This window comes from Sinocyclocheilus grahami, unplaced genomic scaffold, assembly GCF_001515645.1.
Source record: "Sinocyclocheilus grahami isolate Dianchi unplaced genomic scaffold, SAMN03320097.WGS_v1.1 scaffold35.1, whole genome shotgun sequence".
Lineage (NCBI taxonomy): Eukaryota > Metazoa > Chordata > Actinopteri > Cypriniformes > Cyprinidae > Sinocyclocheilus > Sinocyclocheilus grahami.
In genome coordinates this window covers 69,423-90,545 of record NW_015505214.1, presented here as the reverse complement: position 1 = coordinate 90,545, position 21,123 = coordinate 69,423, and the positions used below count along the sequence as shown (strand labels likewise).

The following is a 21,123-nucleotide window of genomic DNA, read 5'->3' as shown; positions in this document are numbered from 1 at the left end:
CACACTCACACACACACACACACACACACACACACACACACCCAACAACTGAGATTCAATAGTCATCATACTATCAAACAAACTTTATCATAATCTAAAATAAATATTTAATAAATCACTTGATCAAAACCATTGAGAAAAATGACAACAAACTTGACTTTGACTTTGCAACTAACAAAAAGTCCACATTATAAATTAGTAAAAGAGCAACATACTAATATTTCTTCATATTCTGCCCAAAAATGTTTTAACCAAGTGCCTTAAGACTGCATAAAACATCAAATGCAATACCAGAGACTTCTTGTTTCTCTCAAAGGTACTTTAAAGGTGACCTATGCTGCAACTTTTCTTGATAAATGAAGCACAACTCCATTCGTTTATCACAAGAGCTTTCAACAACTCACAAAATAAATCAAGCGTGTTGCTGCTGAAAGTATATTCCACCACCCTGCACCACTTCAAAAATGCACGTAGCATCACAAACCTAATGCTTTCCAGAAACATCCTCTCGAATCAGACCCCAAAGGTATCTGAGATGACTTTGACCATGGAAACTATGACGAAGAGTAAAAAGACATCTGACAGAGTCACAAGTGAGAAAGAGAGCCTCTACAATACAGAAAAAAAGAAAAAACAAACAACATTTCTTGAATGAATAAAGAAAGAGGTGAAAAAGGGAAGGAAAGAGGCAAGCGGTCCTGACCGTGTTGATCCTGCAGGCGTCTGTGCCCATTTTGTCCTGCTCTCTCTTTCTCTCTTTCTCTCCTTCTCTCCTCATGCAGCTTTAAACAGACAGGCAGCTTGCATTTTTTCCCATAAGGTGATAACAGCTCCCCTGGGTCTCTTTTTCTTTCCTCTTCTTCTTTTTCTTTCTCTCAGTCAATCTCTTTCCTCCCTTTCCCGTTTTCCCTCCTCCTTTTCCTCTTACAGTACTGCTCGCTCTCCCTCTCTCTCTCTCTCTCTCTCTCTCTCTCTACCTCCACACACAGGTAACCCCTTTCAGGTGCCCCTCCTGGGTGTACAGGAAAATCCTGGCTTGGGAAGCATTATTCCGCTCGAGCCAGCCAATGCTCCTCGGAATACAGCTGTACACACACACATACGCTTGTTGTAGAGTGCGAACGGACGCTCTGAGGACCTTGAGCCCTCCAAATATGGAGCGGGGAATGTAAACACAAAGGCGGAGTTATGTGTGGGTGGAGAGACGGAGCACAAAAGAGACAGAGTGAGAGATTAGGGAGGTATTGGTATAGTAAAGAACAAGAGTAGCAGGTAAAAAGAAACTCACAATGATGAAAGGGATTGAAAGAAAGCAAAAGAAAGATAACGAGAGAGAGAGAGAAAAAAAGCATGCAACTTTTAGTCATTTGGCAGCAGAATTCCTTCAGACTGTTTGTCGCTACGACTGCCAATAATTACAGACATACAGTGTGTGTTTGTGAGCGTGTGTAATTCTATATTTGAGTTTATGTATAGTAAATTGTAAAGGCTGTTTGTGCTCCAACCATTAGGTATCTCTAAATTACATGGCTGCTCAAGACGGAATCACACAACCAGATGTGCATCAAGCCTCAGTCCCATATGACACACACACGTACAGAAACACACACATTAAGCTGTTGGATTGATTTTTTGCAGTTGTGCACAGAAACTCCCAACCTTTAAATAGCTGGCCTTGGAATTTCCGATTCTTGTGCATTGCCCTAGCCTAGACTATGAGCAGAAGTGAAGGGTAAACATAACAAGTGCAACTTATTTGTTCCCTGATCACTGAACTATAACTGAACAAGGAGAACAAAGTTCAATTTTGTGGAGTTAAACACTCACTATGTTCTACTCCTTGAAGCAATTTACTTCTGCATAATTTTGTGTATAGTGGAAGGTGGGGTAAGATGTGCCAGTGGGTAAGTTGAGCCACCCTGAATATTGGTAACAAAATGGCCTACTGCTCAAAAGTTTGGGGTCAGTAAGATTTTTCTTTTAAGAAAGAATGATAGTAAATACATTTACAGTATAATGTTGCAAAATATTTCAAATAAATGCTGAGGAAATAAATGTATCGCAGTTTCCACAAAAATATTAAAGGGGTGGTTCGCTGGTTTATTTCTAGGCTTGATTGTGTTTATGGGGTGCAGTCTAACATGTTTTAATGCGTAGTTTTTTAAAAAACACATTATTTTTTCACATTATTTCCCTTTATTCCACAGTCCCCACCGCTCTGTCCCTTCGCCTATTATCATGCTGATCATTTCCTGCTTTTATTAAGCCACTCCCTCAGAAATAGGCGATGGGCTCTGATTGGTTGGCTAGTCCAGGGTGTTGTGATTGGCTAAACCGCCTCTACTGTGCGTCTAAACATCCCGCCCCTCACCTCAGCAGCATGTGCTTCGGTTGTATTGTAAACAACGGCGTCATTAATATCGCTTATCAGTTTGAGCCCGATTGAGAAGCAGAGGATATTATTGAAGAGGATCGTGCAGAACCTGTGCAAGCACGGCTTTTAATGGTAGGCCTATGTTTTTTGTTTGTTGTTGATTCATACTTTTAGATATGCTGTTATTTGTAAATGTTACTGCTTATGTTAGCTTTTAATATACGGTTTTATCCTGATTAAATCTTTAACACAGTACGGCAACTGCACGCACATCCATGTTTAACGCTTTTCAATGCTACAGTATGTGAAAATATGTGTATAATTGGAACAGTTCATTGTTGAAGCTGAGCTGAATGAGAGAGAGAGAGAAAGAGAGAGAGGTGCAGAGCGTGTGCAGAGCAGGGGGACGTGAGGAACAGTATTAAGAACCGCTGCTTTAAAACATTGCTTTTGAAACTTGTGAATCCATTAGAATCGTTAGAAGACAGAATCTCGATTCATATATGAATAGATTTTTACATGCACCTCTAGTTTTCTCTTTTTTTTCTCTAAAGCAGCGCAGCATGGCCTCGCCTCCTTTGCTGCCTTTTCCCGAGGGCGAAGTTTATCTGGGTTTGTGATATCATGAACCCGGGAAGTAACTCGTTGTAGTCCCTACCAGCCGTTTTTGTAGGCATTAAACTGCCAGAATTTTAAAAGACGATATCTCCGTTTGCATTGAACTTTCAGCTTCGTAACTTTGCAGATATTTTTTATGCTCAAACAGCAACATTACACACTAACTAATGTTAAAAAAGTGAAATCGCAATCAACCACCCCTTTAAGCATCACAACAGTTTTTTTCACAACCATGATTTCTGAAAGTGAATGTGACACTGAAGACTGGAGTAATGGCTGCTGAAAATTCAGCTGTGCCATCACAGGAATAAAATACAATTTAAACTACATTCAAAATTAAAATTAGAATAATTAGAAAATTAAAAAAAAAAAAAATTCTACATGACTGGTAAAATTGTGTTTATGTTTTTATCAAATGTACCTACTTCAGAAATAAATATCATAGACACTGGTGGCTTGCAATGTAAATTATTTATACTGAAATAAATGCTTACTTATGATTGTGTCAACCCTGTTATCATCAAATGTTCCCCCTTTCAAGTGACAAACTACTGCCACAATAACCAAAACGTTGTTATACTGGCATAAAATTAAATTGTCAATAAAATCATCCCTGCAAGACATTAAAGGTGACATATCATGAAAATCTGACTTTTCCAGGTTTTAAGTGCTATAATCAGGTCCCTGGTGCATCTACCAACCAAGGAAACGTGAAAAAGATTAACCCAGTCACTTTGTTTAGGTAAGCCTTTTTCTGCACGCGTCAGAGAAAACGAGCGTGTCTGATTTCGCTCCCTTGGTGACGTGGCAAAGGGATCTCATTATAATATTACCGCCCCTTAATCTGTAAACGCCCACTCAAGGCACCGTCATTTTGATTTCGCAAGCAACAACGGTGTACCAGCTCTAATGCCATGGTGAAAGTTTAAGCAAAACATGCTAACTGTTCTGTCTTTGGCTGCAGACGAGCACAGAACACTATTTACAGTCCCAGCCTCAGAGGAGACAAGAGAGCAGTGGATTTATTGATTTATTTACTGTATTTTGCTGCTGCCACACAGATCTAAAAGCGATTTATTTCCCAGCTGTTTACCTTCAGACATAACTGACTGTTTTTGTAACTCATGTGTTTTTAACGTAAACTTGTGTGAATGAGAACTTAGTTTAGTACTCACATGCTGTGACAGCCGCTTTCTGTCCGTGTGCTTCGGATGTGTGAGCTCAGAAAACCTTGTATCTTAAGTTTAAACTCATATGGTTTAAAACGCATGATTTTTAAACATGATAATCAGAACCAAAACAGATTTTTTTTAGCAGATATGAGCTGTAAAGGCGCAGCTCAATTCTGGGAATGGGGGCAGGGAGCAGCAGCTCATTTGCATTTAAAGACACAGGCCCGAAAAACAGCTCGTTTCTGCTTCCACTCAAAATAGGAGCAGCAAATTACAAACACAATAGAACAAATAAATAAACTTAAAAATAAAGTGTATGAATAAAACACTGCATAGGTTTCACAGGAGAGGAGGTAATTCTGACTTTGCTATGACAATCTGGCACTTCTGAATCAGCTACTGTTTTGTTATTATTTTAAGTATTTGCTATTGACTGTTCAAATGCGGAGTTTTGCGCATCGTGTGTGTGCATGTGTGTGAGAGAGCGCGAGAGAGAGAGAGATCACAGTGGAGTCAGCGGTCTTAACCGTGGCTTGTGTACTGCAAACACATACCAGCTTCATCACTGTGTCTGTCACGCGACTCTGTTCTCCTTTCGGGCTGTCTTTACATTTATTTTGAAAGATGAAGCTCGCGATTATGGTAAGGGGCGTTACATTTCCAACGAGTGCTTGCGGTGTTCGGCCAATCACAATGCACTGGGTCAGCTGGCCAATCAGAGCAGACTGCGCTTGTCGGAAGGAGGGACTTTGTAGAAAACGAAGCGTTTGAGAGAGGCAGGGCATAGAGGACCTACAATAATGTACAGTATTTGAAAAATAATGTGTTTTTTGAACATTAAAGCATGTCAACATATTCTGTTACACCAAATACAAAAAATAATGATCTTTAAAAAAGCATCATATGACCCCTTTAAGACAATGATTTTTTGCAATACAATCTTAAAATGTCAACTCTGTTACCTTGATTTTAAATAGTACATATCTGATGACTGAAAAGTGGATATGTGTAAAGATATCATCATTGAAAGCACACTGTAGTTTCAAAATTTTGGGCACAAGACTTGTAAAATCAAGCTGAATTGTACAACGGTCAACCCAGTTACTGTTAAACATGTTACCTTTCAGAAGGCATACTTATATATCAATGAAGATTGCTTTACATATCACCTTATTAGACTGGAAAATGGATACATTACAAACAATCCAAATACTAAAATACTATTATGGTTGCCATCACTGATATACCATTCAGCACATTTGTTTCACCTCTGTCTTACTTCTCCTTGCCTAGAAGGCAACTCAAACTGCTACTAAACATTAGTCCACTCATTAGTCTGGCCCTTGAAAAACACATGAGTCATTTGGGTCAGTTATGTCTGAGCTCCATCCCTCTGCTTTGATATCCTGACTCGCTCTCCTCGACAAAACATCATGTAGTTTGAGCAGCTCTGTCTTACTACAGTTCATTTAGTTCAGCAACCTTAACATTTACAGTAATTACAAACCCTCAAGGAAAACAGCCAGGGCAACAGCGCTGAGTACTGTGGCGATACTATGGTAACTGGCAGGCCTGGTTTGCAGCTCATTATGGTCTGGAGGCCTAAGGCAAAACAAGATTAGATTAGGGTCAAAAACAAGAACCTTACTATTATTGTAGGAGGTAAAGTTTTCCATTCATTCTGAACAGTCCTGCACAGTCTCATGTTCCAATTAACCTCAGCAAACAGTGCCCAGACTTAATAACAGTATTAGAGGTAAAGCGTGTTTCCTGTAGCAGACCAACTTGACAATTACTAGACCATTACGAGCCTTCATGTCTCAGAAAACTATTCTTTGCATCCTGAAGTAAACACTGCTTACATGTGCATTCATGCTTTTGTTTTCTATCCTAAAATAAATCCCACATTCCCATGGTTTCACCACTCAAGTCCCACAAGAGGCATATGAAGTACTATAAAACATGTCCCGAATTATACTGAACAAAATTATAAACGCTCATGTTGCAGCATGATAATGCACGGCCCATGTTGCTGAAGGATCTGAACACAATTCCTGGAAGTTGAAAACATCCCAGTTCTTGCATGGCCAGTATACTCACTGGGATGCTCTGGATCGGCGTATACGACAGCGTGTTCCAGTTCCTGCCAATATCCAGCAACTTCGCACAGCCATTGAAGAGGAGTGGACCAACATTCCACAGGCCACAATCAACAACCTGATCAACTCTATGCGAAGGAGATGTGTTGCACTGCGTGAGGCAAATGGTGGTCACATCAGATACTGACTGGTTTTCGGACCCCCCAATACAGTAAAACTGCACATTTTAGAGTGGCCTTTTATTGTGGCCAGCCTAAGGCACACCTGTGCAATAATCATGCTGTCTAATCAGCATCTTGATATACCACACCTGTGAGGTGGATGGATTATCTCGGCAAAGGAGAAGTGCTCACTAACACAGATTTAGACAGATTTGTGAACAATATTTGAGAGAAATAGGCCTTTTGTGTACATAGAAAAAGTCTTAGATCTTTGAGTTCAGTTCATGAAAAATGGGGGCAAAAACAAAAGTGTTGCGTTTATAATTTTGTTCAGTGTAGTTAGTGAATGCAAAGCTAGATTTAGTGTGCTTGCAGTATGTTAATAAAGATATAGTAAAGTGTATGCAATATAAAACTAAATGTGATTCATTGAGAGACATGTTTCTGTATAAATGATATGGTGGATTTAAAATCTACATTACTGTTGACTAGTGATAATCTAGTATAATAAGACAATAAATAAAATAAAATAAAAGTCTTTTTTAAATCTGTATGGGCTAATATTTATAATCACATTGCAAATTAGCAGAACTTTTCCCTAGTAATATTCTAAAAATATCATCTTGTGAAGTTTAGGTAAATATTGTGAAAACTAATTTTTATTTTGGCAATTTAGCTCACATCTCATTTGCTATATATCATATACTGTATAGTGTAGAGACTGAGGTTAATTGTCTTATGGGACATTATCACAAGGGCTAAATCTCCGTAAAAATATAACGATTTGGGTTAATGGTCTTGTTGTTTTAAACATGAAAGACTTTATAAAATTAGAAAAATTTTGTGTGAATTCTCTATTTCAAACTAAAATTCTAATATCATCACTGTTGTACACATTTTCACATTAAAACAAAATAATAAATCAAGTGATGACTGTCATGTTTAAAAATTCTGTTGGCTACAACAATAATCTGATACTTTTTTACAGTTTCATATACGTATCATTTTGCTCTTCATAATCGGCAATTAAATTGCCATGACACAACTTCATAAAACATTATATATTTCAATATTTTTGTTGAATTACAATATCATTCAAAAGTTTGGGATCAGTAAAATCATTAATGTTTTTGAAACATAGGGTTTCTGCAGGATTTTTAAGCTCAAATTTAAGACTTTTTAAGACCTTTTTTTAAGACCTGCACAAATAAAAGTAATACCATATGAGCGGGGTAGGAAAATGTAGTACCATATTAAACTGTAAAATTACTGTAAAAAGCATAATTCACAGTTCAGACATAAGTTTTCACAAAAACAAAGTTTTCTAAAACTATAAACTTTACATTTCAGCCTTTAAACCATTGTACATCTTGTACAATATAAGATTTTTAAGGCCTTAAATTTGATACAACTAAATTTAAGACTTTTAAGACCCCGCGAAAACCCTGAAACAAGACTTTTATTTTTAAGGCTGTATTTATTTGACAAAAATATTATTATATTATTGGAATTATTATTATATTATATATTAGTACTATATAATAATATTATAATATATAATATAATAATTATTAACGATATATTATTAAAAAGAACTGTCTTTTATTTTTATATATATTTTAAAATGTAATATTTTATCTAATATACTGATTTGGTGCTCAAGAAACATTTCTTATTAGTGTCACTGTTAAAGGAAACTATTATACATTTTTTAGGGTTTTTTTAATGAATAGAAAGTTTTAAAAGAGCAGGATTATTTGAAGTAGAAACTATAATCCATTCTGTTGCATTATAAATGCCTTTACTATCACTTTTGAATGATTTAATGTGTTTTTGCTGAATAAAAATGTATTTATTCCAAAAAAAAAACAAAAAAAAAACTTTTATATTCTAGTTCTATTCAAGACCAGTATTGGAGACATTATAAAAGAGCTCAAGAAGTCCAGTCTTACCTGCTGCTGTAAGACTTTCAGTGAAGTCCCACTGAGCCTGTAGTGAACCCAGAGGGTTCATTTCAGTGACAACTGCTGAACTGTTCCTACAGTGGCCACAATCTTAAAATGGAGAAACACAGAGAGCGTTAATTCCTAACTAAATTCATTTCTACCTGAACCAGCCATAGTGAATAATCCACATAAAACACCTTTCTTTTCAGAGAAATGTGAGGATACCTGAAGCAAGGGATGGGTCTCTGTCGGCAATTTCTGAAAAGAGCAGCTCCACCACACCGTCCTCTGGGAATCTTGGGTCTTGAATGGAGACAAGAGCAAATGATGACTGAAAGGGATGAAAGGCATGGAAAAAACTACACTGCACAGCAATGTGGGAACATCAACACACACAAGTTCAATGACAGCTGATTTATCTGTGACTTGTAAGAGCAATGTGACAGTTATCGCTTCTGTCCATCCAAAATTACAGTTGAGTAAGGCTTCCCATTGCGTAAGGAGCAAAATGAAGTGTTTGTGTAAAGAGTTAAGTTGTCTGTCTCTTTCTTAGATCTGCTTGGGTCACCGTGCGTCATTATTTACCAAAAACACTCGGCACTTGCTCACATGCTCAGTCACGCACTGCCTAACGCACTAACATATGCCTGCCCATACCATAACCCCACCGCCACCATGGGCCACTCGATCCACAACGTTGACATACACTAGGAAAAACAAACCTGTACTAAAAACAATGAAGTATGTTGGCCCCAAAAAGTATGAATTTCTGAAGTATGAAGGTATTATTTCTACAAAATAAAAACATTAATACGGATACAAAATTGTTCACATATATCTGCCATCAATCCAGCAAACAAAATTATTTAATTTCACAGATGCTTTGTATTTTCCCCATTATTTAATGATATGCAATATAACATGGGGAGCTAATTCCTTATAACTCTTAAAAGAATGACCTTGCAGACCATTTACAGTTCAGAATGTCTGATTGTATTCATTCCATTTCAGTGTTATTTTAGTATCACGGAGACACTATAATAGATTTTATTAATATTTTAATTTTAGTTCAAATTTTCCAGAATTGCTATGTTTTTGTCATTTTTTTGGTTTTATTATTCATTTTTATATCATTTTGATTTTAGTACATAAACTAAATGAAAATGAGAACTGCCACCTTAGCAACTAGCTGAAATAATATAGGTTTAAGATTTTATACTTTGTTTCATTTCAGTTAAAGGTTTTTTATTTTCTCCAAGTAAAGAATTTTTTTTTCTTGTTTTAAGTTTTAGTTTCAATTTACTATAATAACCCTGGTCCATTTGCTCCATAAAGAAAACCAAGACAGTTTCTCAGGTTCACACCGGTGTCCTAGCAGAATAAATCACAGCCATAGTTCATCACATTAACTGTGAACATTTTCCAATAACATCCGTCAACCAGATTTACAGTTCAAATACTTTAAGCCAACATTTCGGACAATATATCTATTGATTTATCTGAAAAGATAAAAGCGTTTGTTCTGTATACAAAATAAACATTATTTGGTTTGTTATTTTGCAAATGGAAATACTTCTTAAATAAAAAAGATTCTTATCTTCAAAAACCTTTGGGACACTTTGAGTGCAAAGATTTGACCAAAAAGCACTTTGTGTACCTTTGTTTGCATGATCAAGGTCTTCTTTCTGCAAGGAAAGTTGCTCTCCACACAGAGTGCCGGTGTGGAACTGCACACCAAACACTATCTCGCGAGTCCTCATGGAATAATTTTTATGATAACACACAATCTGCAGAGAAAGAAGAAATGAAGATGATAGTGTGCAGTTTTCAAAAGATTAGTGCTGTCTCTGTGTGTGTGTGTGTGTGTGTGTGTGTGTGTGTAGGAGACAGAGAGATGTCTCACCATGAAATCACCTTTAAGCATCTGTGGGGGTTCCAGAGCAAAACACACTCTGTCTGTCTGACCTACAGCAACCTGACTGAGAGTTATACACAAGCACTAAATATACACATACTATAAATGCATGAATAAACATGATGATACATTCAGAATTTTACAAAATTACTTTTATATTATATTTATATAATATCTGGTGTCTTACTGCACTCCTGATGTGTAAACTGTCTGTGTGTCTTGATACACTCTGATAAACAGCTGACACACTGAAAACAAACAAACCCAGAGGAAATTTGTATTACCTTTTTGTTATAGTTCACATAATAGAGATCTCAAGTATCAACTTGGTCTCAGATGTTTCTTTTCGACTTCCTTTGTTAAAATAATGATGGAAAATAGTAAACTAAATACAGATGGCATATTGTAAATTAAGAACTGTAAATTTAACATGGAGGTCATAGCTTAGATAAAATGGTTTTGAAAGAATCTGATACAGAAATAAATCTAGGTTACATAATATACAACTTTTTTTCATACAATGGAAGTCAATGATCACCAAAACAGTTCGGTTACCAACATTCCCCAAAATACAGTACCTTAATTTGTGTTACACAAAAGAAAGAAATGAGAGTAAGATGACAGAACCTTCATTTTTGGGTGAACTAATATTTAAGTAAGATTACTGAAGTATTTTTCTTAGGAGACAAATTGGAGAACTGGGAGATTCTGAGAAAGATCTGTTCTCTATTAATGTACAAGATAAATAATTAAGATAATAAATTGGATGATAAACTCTTAAAATTGTTTGGAAACTAAAAACACTATTTCACTTAAAAGTTAAAAGACTGGATGAACAACATATGGGTGTTTTCATCACCTGTAGGGTTGAAGTCAGGAATGGGATGGATATTAATGCCATGGATGAAGAGCGGGGAAGAGTTTATGCTGATCTGATGGGTAAGGAGTCTGCCAAACACCTGCACATACCTGAAACATCCACAAACACCTCTGTCATTCATATCGACACAAGACAATAATAAATCAGGCCTCAGAACACCAGCTCAACTTCAGATGATGGCAATAATAAAACAGTACAAAGATGAATCAACCTGGTTTTATTTGGCAATTATCAGCATTTTAACACAAAGGGATTTAGGGGGAAGAAAGAATGCATGAATATTTCCAAATAAACTAGCCAAAGGTGTGAAAAGTATGGGCGCCCGTTTCCACCACATGATTAAAAATAAATAAATGAATTAAAAAGGCTATTCCAACTTTTTATCCCAAAATTCTGTCTTGTTTTCTCAAAATTCTTAGAACTGTGAAATATAAACTCAGAATTACGAGGAAAAGTCAAAATTGCGATATAAAGTCGCTTGGAATTCTGAGTTACGTCTTATAATTCTGACTTTTTATAAACTTTATATACTCATAACTGTGAGTTAACATTTCGCAATTTTGAATTTTGAGTTTATGTCCCCCAATTTTACATTTCGCAATTATTACGTTTCCGCCACTGGGGGACAAAAGTTAAGTCTGACTTTTTAATCTTATAATTCAGATTTTTTTTCTTACAGTTCTTCTCAGAATTGCGAGTTAACAAGCAATTGCCTCTTCGCTAGGAGTTTGAATGACAATGTCAATCTGACCAATCATAATGCCGATTCTGCCATTTTGTCCGACAAACAAACCAGACAGGAGAATAGATTAACGTTGGTGGACTTTTAAAAATTGTGTATATTGACATCTTTCTGCAGCTGAAAGAAGATACCTTCCGATGTTCATTCATGTTTATTTTGTGCTATAACCAGTAAAGAAGAAGCGATGATCGGTTCACGTGCCGCTTGAACTGAGGTGCTACAGTTCTGAGAAAAAGAATGGCTAGATATAAATTTACATTGGCAAGATATACTGTAAACTTAGAACTGAGAGGGGAAAAGGTCTGTTGTGGAAACAAGCTTCCAAAGATAAGTGTTACTGATTCTGAAAGCTGAAATAAAAAATCTAATTTGTTGACATTTCTCCAATGATTTAGTGCCATTCTGGGTGCGCCTTAGTATCAAAGAGAATAAATAGCTGCTGCCAAAAACAGCTTCTTTATGTTGTTCCAGCAACAGATCAGAGAAGAATATTTATGTTGCCATTTTCGAAGCTTTACAATAACTCATCTTCCAAAAAGTGTTTTTAGAGTCAATAGAGATAGGAGAACATAAGGGATGGAAAACGATAGTGCACTAAACATCAGGGGAAAAAATTTAAACTCTTGCTCAGTTTGCACGTGTATGAGGGGTGACAGGCGGTGTCTTTCAGTATGATGTAAAAAAGAAAAGTGTAAAATGAAGATATTTCACAGAAAAAAGAAGTGGGAATACTATGAGGACATCCAGACTGCGTAGGGGGATTTCCTCTCATGTGTGTCCCTGTGTGTAACCTTCGCTCATGACAGACTGCTGTGAGTCCGACAGCCATAACAGCACCAACACCTCAGTATGCTTCCAGGTGAAAAGCAACACAAGGAAAAAGAAAGTTAATGCATAAACAAATGATCCTGGCCTTTTCTGAGATGGAGTCATAAGGTTAACCATTTTATCACTGCAGAACTTCTTCATGGAGTAGAGATCTAATGCATGTTCCTCACTGAAAGACACAAATGAAAGTATAAACAAATATTTTTGTTTGGTCAATAATGCAATCATTTAACATACAGTACATACCACAACATGCAGTTCACAATCAATTCACAATGCTTTTATATATTTAAATACAGATTTTTGAAATTATGCCAGATGAAGCTAAGATTAATATCAGACATTATCATGTTACAGCAGAAACTTACAGGTTTGGAACAATATGAGGGTGGGCAAATGATGATAAAATGCTCATTTTTGAGTGAACAATCCCTTTAAAGGTCTTTAAGGAACAGTTCATCCAAAAATCAATGTTCTGTCATGTTGTTCCAAATGCATATGACTTTCTCTCCTCCAAATGAGTAATTACAAGAAACAAATGCTCTTATAATATGGTCCAGTGAGTTTTTAATTTGAGAATCTCTGCAACCGGATCACTGAACAAATCATTCAGACTGGATTTGTGAACTAGCTCAATCAATTGACTGAAAAGATCCAAATCAAAAATGATTTGTTCAAAAACGGGACATCGCTTATGATTATATTTTCAGAAATTCGTGACTTAAATTTGAATCGGTTCCTTACACATAGCTATCATATGAATTCTGAAAACTTGAAATATAGTGCATAATCAAAAGGACTATTTTTATGGTCGAAGCTTGAACGCGCCAGTGGCCATTTATTGTAATCACACAGAAACTCACACAGGTTTAGAATGGCATGACGGTGAGTAAATAGAACCTAAATAGAACCAAAATCTCATTAAGCAGCTTGTCTGAGATGGCAGTCGTCTTTTTAAAGAGCTTTTTGACTTGTTAACAATGAATATGATTAGTTGAGTAGTACCTGGTGGTAACATTAGATAGCTGGATGTAAGAGGATATTACCACACCCACTCTGTCTATGCTGCCCTATGAGAGACACAGGAAGAAGTTAACCAACCGTGACATTCCTACAGGACGGGCTCAAAGTCCCAGAGACAGATAGTGGACTTTAAACCTGAGAATGAACAGCAAACATCTTTAAATCTCACTTTGCAGTGTAGCAGCAGCACGTTTTCAGAGTGTGCCCTAAGCCAATTGTCCATGTTTTTACACACTGAACACAGCAGATGGAGCGATGGAGCTTGTCGTTCCAGCCATCCCAAATCCACCACCTAACAGTTAGAAATTTGAGGTAACAGTTAAACACATACTTCCATTCAAAAGTTTGTGGTCAGTTTCTTTTTAAGAAATGAATCATTTTATTCAGCAAGGCTGCATTAAATGTGTCAGTGTCAAAAGTGTCAGTAAAGACATTTATAATTTTACCAAATAATTATATTTCAAATAAATGCTGTTCTTTTGAACTTATATTCGTCAAAGAATCCTGACAAAATGTACCATGACTGCCACAAACTAATATTAAGCACTTTTCAAGATTCATAATAAGAAATGTTTCATGAGCAGCAAATGATCAGCTATTCCATCACCGGAATAAATTACATTTTAAAATATATTACAGTATTATTTGACAATAAAATAATACTAAAATATTCAATATTGTAATGCTATTTGAATAATAATATTTCTCAATATTACTATTTTTTATCTTTTTTTTTTTGGATCAAATGAATGCAGAATTGGAGAACATAAGAGACTTGTTTCAAAAACATTACAAATCTTACCAACCCCAAACTTTTGAAGGGAAGTATGCATACCATTACACATCTTTAACAGTCACATGACACACAGTTTAACTTTACCCTGTGATTCATCCTTCTGAGATCATCACTGTGTTCGGATAAGTTAATGACCTGCATACATGAAAATAAATGTTTTGTTCCATCTGACTCCAATAGCAACAGTCTACTATCAGTCAACAAACACAAACACAATGATTTGTTTGTTTTTCTTGTCTGCTCACCATGTATTGATCCGCATGTTTGGACTGCAGCATCTGCGTGATGCTGCGCAGGTTGTGCTGGTACGTCTGCTCTGTGCAGGACTGGTGGAAGGTGATGCCAATGATACGCTCCGTAATGTAGTCCAGGTCAAATCCAGATCCCTCCGCCATCACAATAGTGTTCCCTCATGGGAGGAGATCTGCAGAGAGGATGAGACTGGCTTCAGTTCAATAATGTGCAGGCTCTTTGAAAGCATTTGTTTTGGCAAGTAGAGAGGAGCAAATCTGCAAGGATCCATGAAAGATGTGCACTGGTTGAAATTACAGCCAACATACAGTAACAGTAGGGCTTTGTCTAACACTTGGACACTTACAATTAGACATGCAGAACTGTTTGCATCATTTGATTTGCATGTACATCTTTAAGATAAAATGTTACTTTAATATATGAAATAATCTGTAGATTCTCTAACACATAATTTTTCTCAAATGTATTAGTCTTGAATACACTCTTAATACACACTTTTCACACTCACTACTTTTAATGCATGTAAATTATTATAGTAACACTCTACATGCATGCAGTGAACATAAATACATTACAAAAGAAATCTGACACTTCAGTCATTTTATGAAAGCCATGTGTGTAGTAGTGTTCTGTAGTGGAAATGCTGATGGTGGAAATTATATTTTCATAACGTCTGTAATAAAATGGTCATCTCCTTTGTTAAGAGGTCAATTTTTTTTGCATAATTTGGCAAAATTACAACTTGACTGGAAATGATGAGCTAAAAAAAACTAAATTATAGTTAACTTGATTTTTCTTCAGACATCAAGTCTCATATTCAATCTCAAGCATGCCACAAGAACACAGATATGTAAATCATGTTCATAAAATAAATATTAAACTTAGTTATTATTAGTTTATAGTTTTTAAAATATTACTGCTAATATTTAAGATAGTTGTATGATGAAGTTTAAAGGTTAAAACAATACAATCTATAAACTATCATTAAAAAGGTTTTAAGAAAAACATTTCATATGCTCAAAAAGGTGGAATTCACATCGCAAGAATAAAAGTTACGCCTTCTTTCTTTGCGTGAACATTTGGGTGGCGTTATGCAAATCTTCCCACATTGTGACGTAGACATGTTGGGGCGTGTTAGAACGAGCTGTTTTAGGTAGGCGTGGTTGACTCTTAACTTTTATAAAGAATATCTCTTTGGATTTGAGACTTTAGTCTTTGCAACTTAACAGATCTTCTTTATGCACCAAAAGCTTGTAACACTCCAAAGAGAAAGGAAAAATTGAAATCGCATCATATGACCCCTTTAAGTAAAACTAAGAAATATTATTGCAATATAAAATATCTGTTTTCTATTTAAATATATTTTAAAATATAATGTATTCCTGTGATGGAAAAGCTGAATTTCCAGCATCATTACTTCACTCTTCACTTCCAGTGTCACATAGTCCTTCAAACATTATTCTAATATGCTGATTTGATACTCAAGAAACATTTCTTATTATTATCAGTGTTGAAAACAGTTGTGCTACTTAATATTTTTGTGGAAACAATGATAAATGTTTTCAGTATTCTTTTATTAAAAGAAATTAAATTATGTCTAACAACATAAATGTATTTTTTTTTTATTTGAACATCTGTCCCTTTTTAAGTAATTTAATGCATCCTTCTTGAAAAAAGTAGTTTTTTTTTCCTTAAAAAATGTTGACCCCAAACTTTTCAACTGGGAGAGTATGACGGACATTGGAAAAGTAGAACAAATAAATAAATAAAAAAGAAGATACTTCACAAAGTGACTTCAGGGAATCAGAAAGAACACAAACAAGGTCTCAAAGAAACCAAACATTATTTTCTGTATCTAAAAATCCATGCATAAAGGAAACTGAAACCACAGCCTGATTAAGCAGCAACAGTTCCTTCATCAAGGACTCAAGAGTCACAAGATATAAATCTGCTTTGGTCTGACACATTCTCTTTCACACCAAGGACGCTTCCTCTATTCTTTTTATTCAGTATTTATTTTCCTCTGAGAAGATAAAAACAGTTCATAATAATAGCCTACTACTTTGCGAATTGCAATACATGTCTGCCTAACCAGAGTCAAAAATAATGCTTTACAAAGTTCAATCAAATTACAGTTCCTTTTTTCTGCCATTTTTGCCTCAATTCCCTACTTATTTTCTGACCCACAAACACATGTAATACTCAAGACCACACAGCTTCTAATAAGTAAACACATGACAGCCTATGGGGCTCTTAAGTGACATTGTCTGACCCTTGCCATGTGATAAGGTAAAACAGATCAATTGAACTGAAGTAAGACTCAATATTAGACCAATCAGAACAATTCTTTTGTGAGCTGACCTGAACTAAGTGGACACACCTATTGACAACACATAAAGAGACAGAGAGGTCTTTGCTTCTCGTTTCTATTTACATCTCAGTATAAATACCTGCTTCCAAACCTACCAATTCTCCACTTCAAGCAAAGCTTTATTGTCCATTTATTGCAAAATAAATATAACCTTATACTTCACATACAGGTGCGGTTAATTTCACACCAGATCAGATTCACCCACCTTCATTTTCAGCATTGCACACCTAAACCATGTGCCCTTGTGTCAGTGTACGTGCATCTGGTCACTTATCTACAGTATGTTTAATCCTTAACCTGTCTTTAACCTTCAACCTCCAACTAGATCCATTTAAAAAAGACACAAATTATGTACCGATGGCTCACCTGAGTGCTGTCTTCACCGAACAATATAGAAACAGCTGAAAGAACTCACTCTTCTGTCTGGCTGAAATCTCCTCTCAATAGTCTTCTGAACGCCTGCGAACACGAAAAGAGAAAAGAAATTCAGCACAAGGCTTTGTCTGAGCTCACATGTACTTTGGCCGTTGTGGTGTATGTGCGTGTGTTCACCCGTTGTCAGCACTTGCTGTGTGGTAAGCATGAATAAAGAAACAGTACCGGGGAACACACCTCCCTATAACAAAAGAAAAATCCCTAAGTCACACAATGGACATATGATGTAGTAATGTCTGGATTTTTTCTTTGCGTATTAGAAAGGCCAGACCTGATAAAGAATGGATTGTATCAATAAAATACACACAATTATCAGTAATCCATAGACTTCTAAATAATTAATGAAACATACTCGGTTACTAACGTAACCTCGTTTCCCTGAGATACGGGAACGAGTACTGCGTCTGCTAAGACGCTATGGGAAAAAGCCTTTTTTCTCCTGAACTGAAGCCTTTTTTCAATCACGCAGTGAAACTGCGCGGCCATTGGTTTGTGCAGTGTATAAAAAACGAGCGGAGCTGCACGAGCCTATGGCGACAAAGCTCGCCGGGGCATCTGGCTATATAAGCGGGCGTTCGCCACAGGATTCTCAGGTTACTTCGACTGAAGCGACAACTGAGCTGTGCGGCTACATAGCACGGCTAGCAACGCACTACTCGTTCCCGTATCTCAGGGAACCGAGTTTACGTTAGTAACCGAGTACGTTCCCTTTCGATACTACACTCGTATTGTGTCTGCTAAGACGCTATGGTAACACAGTACAATCACGCCGTGCTAATGTAGTGGAACGACTAAAACTATCATAACTTCCATAAGCAACCAATGCCCATAGAGAAGTTAACAACAACCCAAGGCTAAGACGGGCAGAGCTTCCTGAGGTCACACCCGGCCTGGTTAATCGTTCCAGAGTACTCCTGTAACTTCGACACCCAGGGGTCGAGAGCTAACAGGTGAACTAATGCCAGAGCGCTTGAGCGTGATACAGCCAAGGGCTCTCTGCCAGATCTGTTACGCAGCGTGTTTCTCTTCAAGCGGAAGGGATCCTGGCCTGCAAGGCCGGGACTTCCAGGTTATAAAACCTTGCGAATGTGGACGGCGAGGCCCAGCCGGCCGCCTCACAAATATCCACAATGGACACACCACTGGACCATGCCCAAGAGGATAACCCTCTTGGATAACTCAAGAGGAAGTTATCAGTGGCCGAAAGTCGGTATGCCCTCGCACAGCGCCCCCCAACCTGAGTTAGAGGCATCTGTCGTGAAAACTGTCCTTCTGCAAAGGACATGGTCACGCCCTGTTCCATCCAGCGGGGGCTCTTCCAGGGGGCCAGGGCTGTTACACAGGCCTGACTCACCCTGATCTGCAGGCGTCCGTGATGCCACGCATGGGATGGAACTCGTGGTTTCAACCAGCGCTGAAGGGGGCGCATACGAAGCAGACCCAACTGTAGCGCCGGCGATGCTGCCGCCATGAGGCCCAGCATTCTCTGAAATGTTTTGAGAGGGCATGTGGTACCAATCTCGAAGGAGGTCGCCAGCCTCCATATGGCCAGAGCCCGTTCCGGCGTGACTACAGCTCTCATTTGGGCTGAGTCGAAAATTGTTCCCAAACAGCTCGTCCTCACTTCCCCCAAATGAGATATGGTCGCTCGCGTCAGCAGAGGGACGCTGATCAGACTGGGAGAAAAGGACGGGAGAACTCTCTCTCTGGGGCGAGGCACGCGGGATCAGGGCCGATGTGAGCTCGCTCGCTCGCAGCTGGTCGCTCGAGTCCTCTGCCCCGCTGTTTTTTCCTCACAGGTCCCTGGGAGGAAGAAAACGGGAGGGCGCGAGGGGCGGAGCCGCTCTCTGAAAAGAAAGCGATCCGCGAGCAGAGAGAGGCGAGACTGAAGTTCTCGCAGTGAGAACAATCAGTTCCCGTGAGCGCAGCTTCCACTTGGGATTTCCCCAAACAGGAAATGCACTCCGTGTGGCCGTCATCGGCGTGCAGGGGAGAACCGCAGTAATGGCGCAGCATTTGCAACAACGCCAAGCTCTTTTAGTATCGCCGGATGGCGGCAGGGGAAAAGGACCGGAACTGCTGTGTCGCTGAAGCGGCTGAGAAGCAGATCAGCCGTGCTGAGAGGTCCCGATTCCAGCTGAGAAGGCGTGTCAACAGCGAGCAGGCTTCGGATCAGCGTAGAGACGTAGTAGTTGTCGCTGAAGGAGAAGAAATCTGAGAATCCTGTGGCGAACCCCTGCTTATATAGCCAGATGCCCCGTCCATTCTGGTAGGCTTTGGCGCCATAGGCTCCGCTGCCGAGCCATTGGTTAGTTTTTTTTATACACTGCACAAACTAATGGCCGTGCAGTTTCACTGCGTGATTGAAAAAAGGCTTCAGTTCAGGAGAAAAAAGGCTTTTTCCCATAGCGTCTTAGCAGACGCAGTACGAGTGTAGTACCGAAAGGGAACTATGTGAGCTCACGTATGTTTTTTTCCATCCATAGACTGTAACTGGGTCATAATGGTTAAATATTACCAGCATGTGTAGTCGAGATTCCTGCTGTATCTAGAGTTGCGAGATTATGCCTGTCAGTCACAAACAGCTCTGAAGGAGTGTGACAGCTGAAGCTTCACCAAACAGTGGAAACTTAGTGTTAATAAAAATGTGAGGCACGTCCAGTTAGTGCTATTTAATGCACCTGCTAGTTAATTCCAAACAACGCTGTATCCATAAGGAATCTTCAAAATCATTTTTAATAATGTCTAGAAAAAGTTTACATAAAAAGTTTGTATAATCAATGCTAATGTCACATTCGGCAGTAAGGCTATTTAAGGTCATGTATCATAGAAAATGTGAGGTCAGACTGAGGGGCCAAAATGCATGTGTATCTGCTGCCCCCTGTTGGACAAGTCAGTCAAAGAAAAATAAACAAAAAAAAGTGTAATCATTTACTCACTCTCATGTCACTCCAAACCTGTATGACTTACTTTCTTTTGCAGAATGCAAAGGAGATATTTTGAATACTGTTGGGAACCAAATCACTTTAGTGACCTTTGTATACACAGAAAAAAAAGAAAAGAGATCTCAAAATGTTATGTCCAACAGAAGAAAGTCAGGTTTAATGGTGAGTAGATGAAAATGTTTATTTTTGTCTGAACTAAATTTTCAGCATGATTAAATATTCAAAGCCAAATTCTGTGATGTCAAAACCTGAAGACTAATTGGGCCATGAAGGTTTTCCTATGGGTTTTTCAATTTATTTTAATTTATTATAAATTTCAATTTATGAGTCAAACAAGGTCTGTGGTAAATATAAATTAATGATACTTTGACATTTTGATCTATAAATAAATGACACACTCCCATGCTAGAACGTAAATTTTGAATCGGTTAGGTTAATTTTTCAAAATGTATGTTTGTAATAGCAGGGTTTCTGCAAATTTATGATGATAAATTAAAAACTTTCAAATATCATTTCAAGAAAAAAGCAACAGCACATTAAAATGTTCTCTAAACGTTAATGTTTAA

At 37.6% G+C, this 21,123-nt stretch overlaps 1 protein-coding gene across 6 annotated transcripts in view; it reads right to left on the bottom strand.

The window, feature by feature from the left end:
* LOC107581451 (tensin-3-like) overlaps nt 1–17,698 on the bottom strand; it is a 62,223-nt gene extending 44,525 nt beyond the window's left edge. For 3 of the 6 annotated variants that reach the window (XM_016267008.1, XM_016267011.1, XM_016267012.1), the window contains exons 1-12: nt 17,544–17,698; nt 14,800–14,978; nt 14,639–14,689; nt 13,928–14,050; nt 13,741–13,805; nt 12,821–12,904; nt 11,145–11,254; nt 10,473–10,533; nt 10,274–10,349; nt 10,028–10,157; nt 8,596–8,673; nt 8,377–8,478 (exon numbers count right to left, since the gene is read on the bottom strand). In XM_016267008.1, coding sequence (XP_016122494.1) covers nt 8,377–8,478; nt 8,596–8,673; nt 10,028–10,157; nt 10,274–10,349; nt 10,473–10,533; nt 11,145–11,254; nt 12,821–12,904; nt 13,741–13,805; nt 13,928–14,050; nt 14,639–14,689; nt 14,800–14,949 — 1,030 coding nt within the window. In that variant the 5' untranslated portion in view covers nt 14,950–14,978; nt 17,544–17,698. Of the gene's footprint in view, nt 1–8,376; nt 8,479–8,595; nt 8,674–10,027; nt 10,158–10,273; nt 10,350–10,472; nt 10,534–11,144; nt 11,255–12,820; nt 12,905–13,740; nt 13,806–13,927; nt 14,051–14,638; nt 14,690–14,799; nt 14,979–17,543 lie in introns of those variants that run through there. The other 3 variants (XM_016267009.1, XM_016267013.1, XM_016267014.1) reach the window with 3 other exon arrangements.
* Between the last annotated feature and the right edge of the window lie 3,425 nt (nt 17,699–21,123).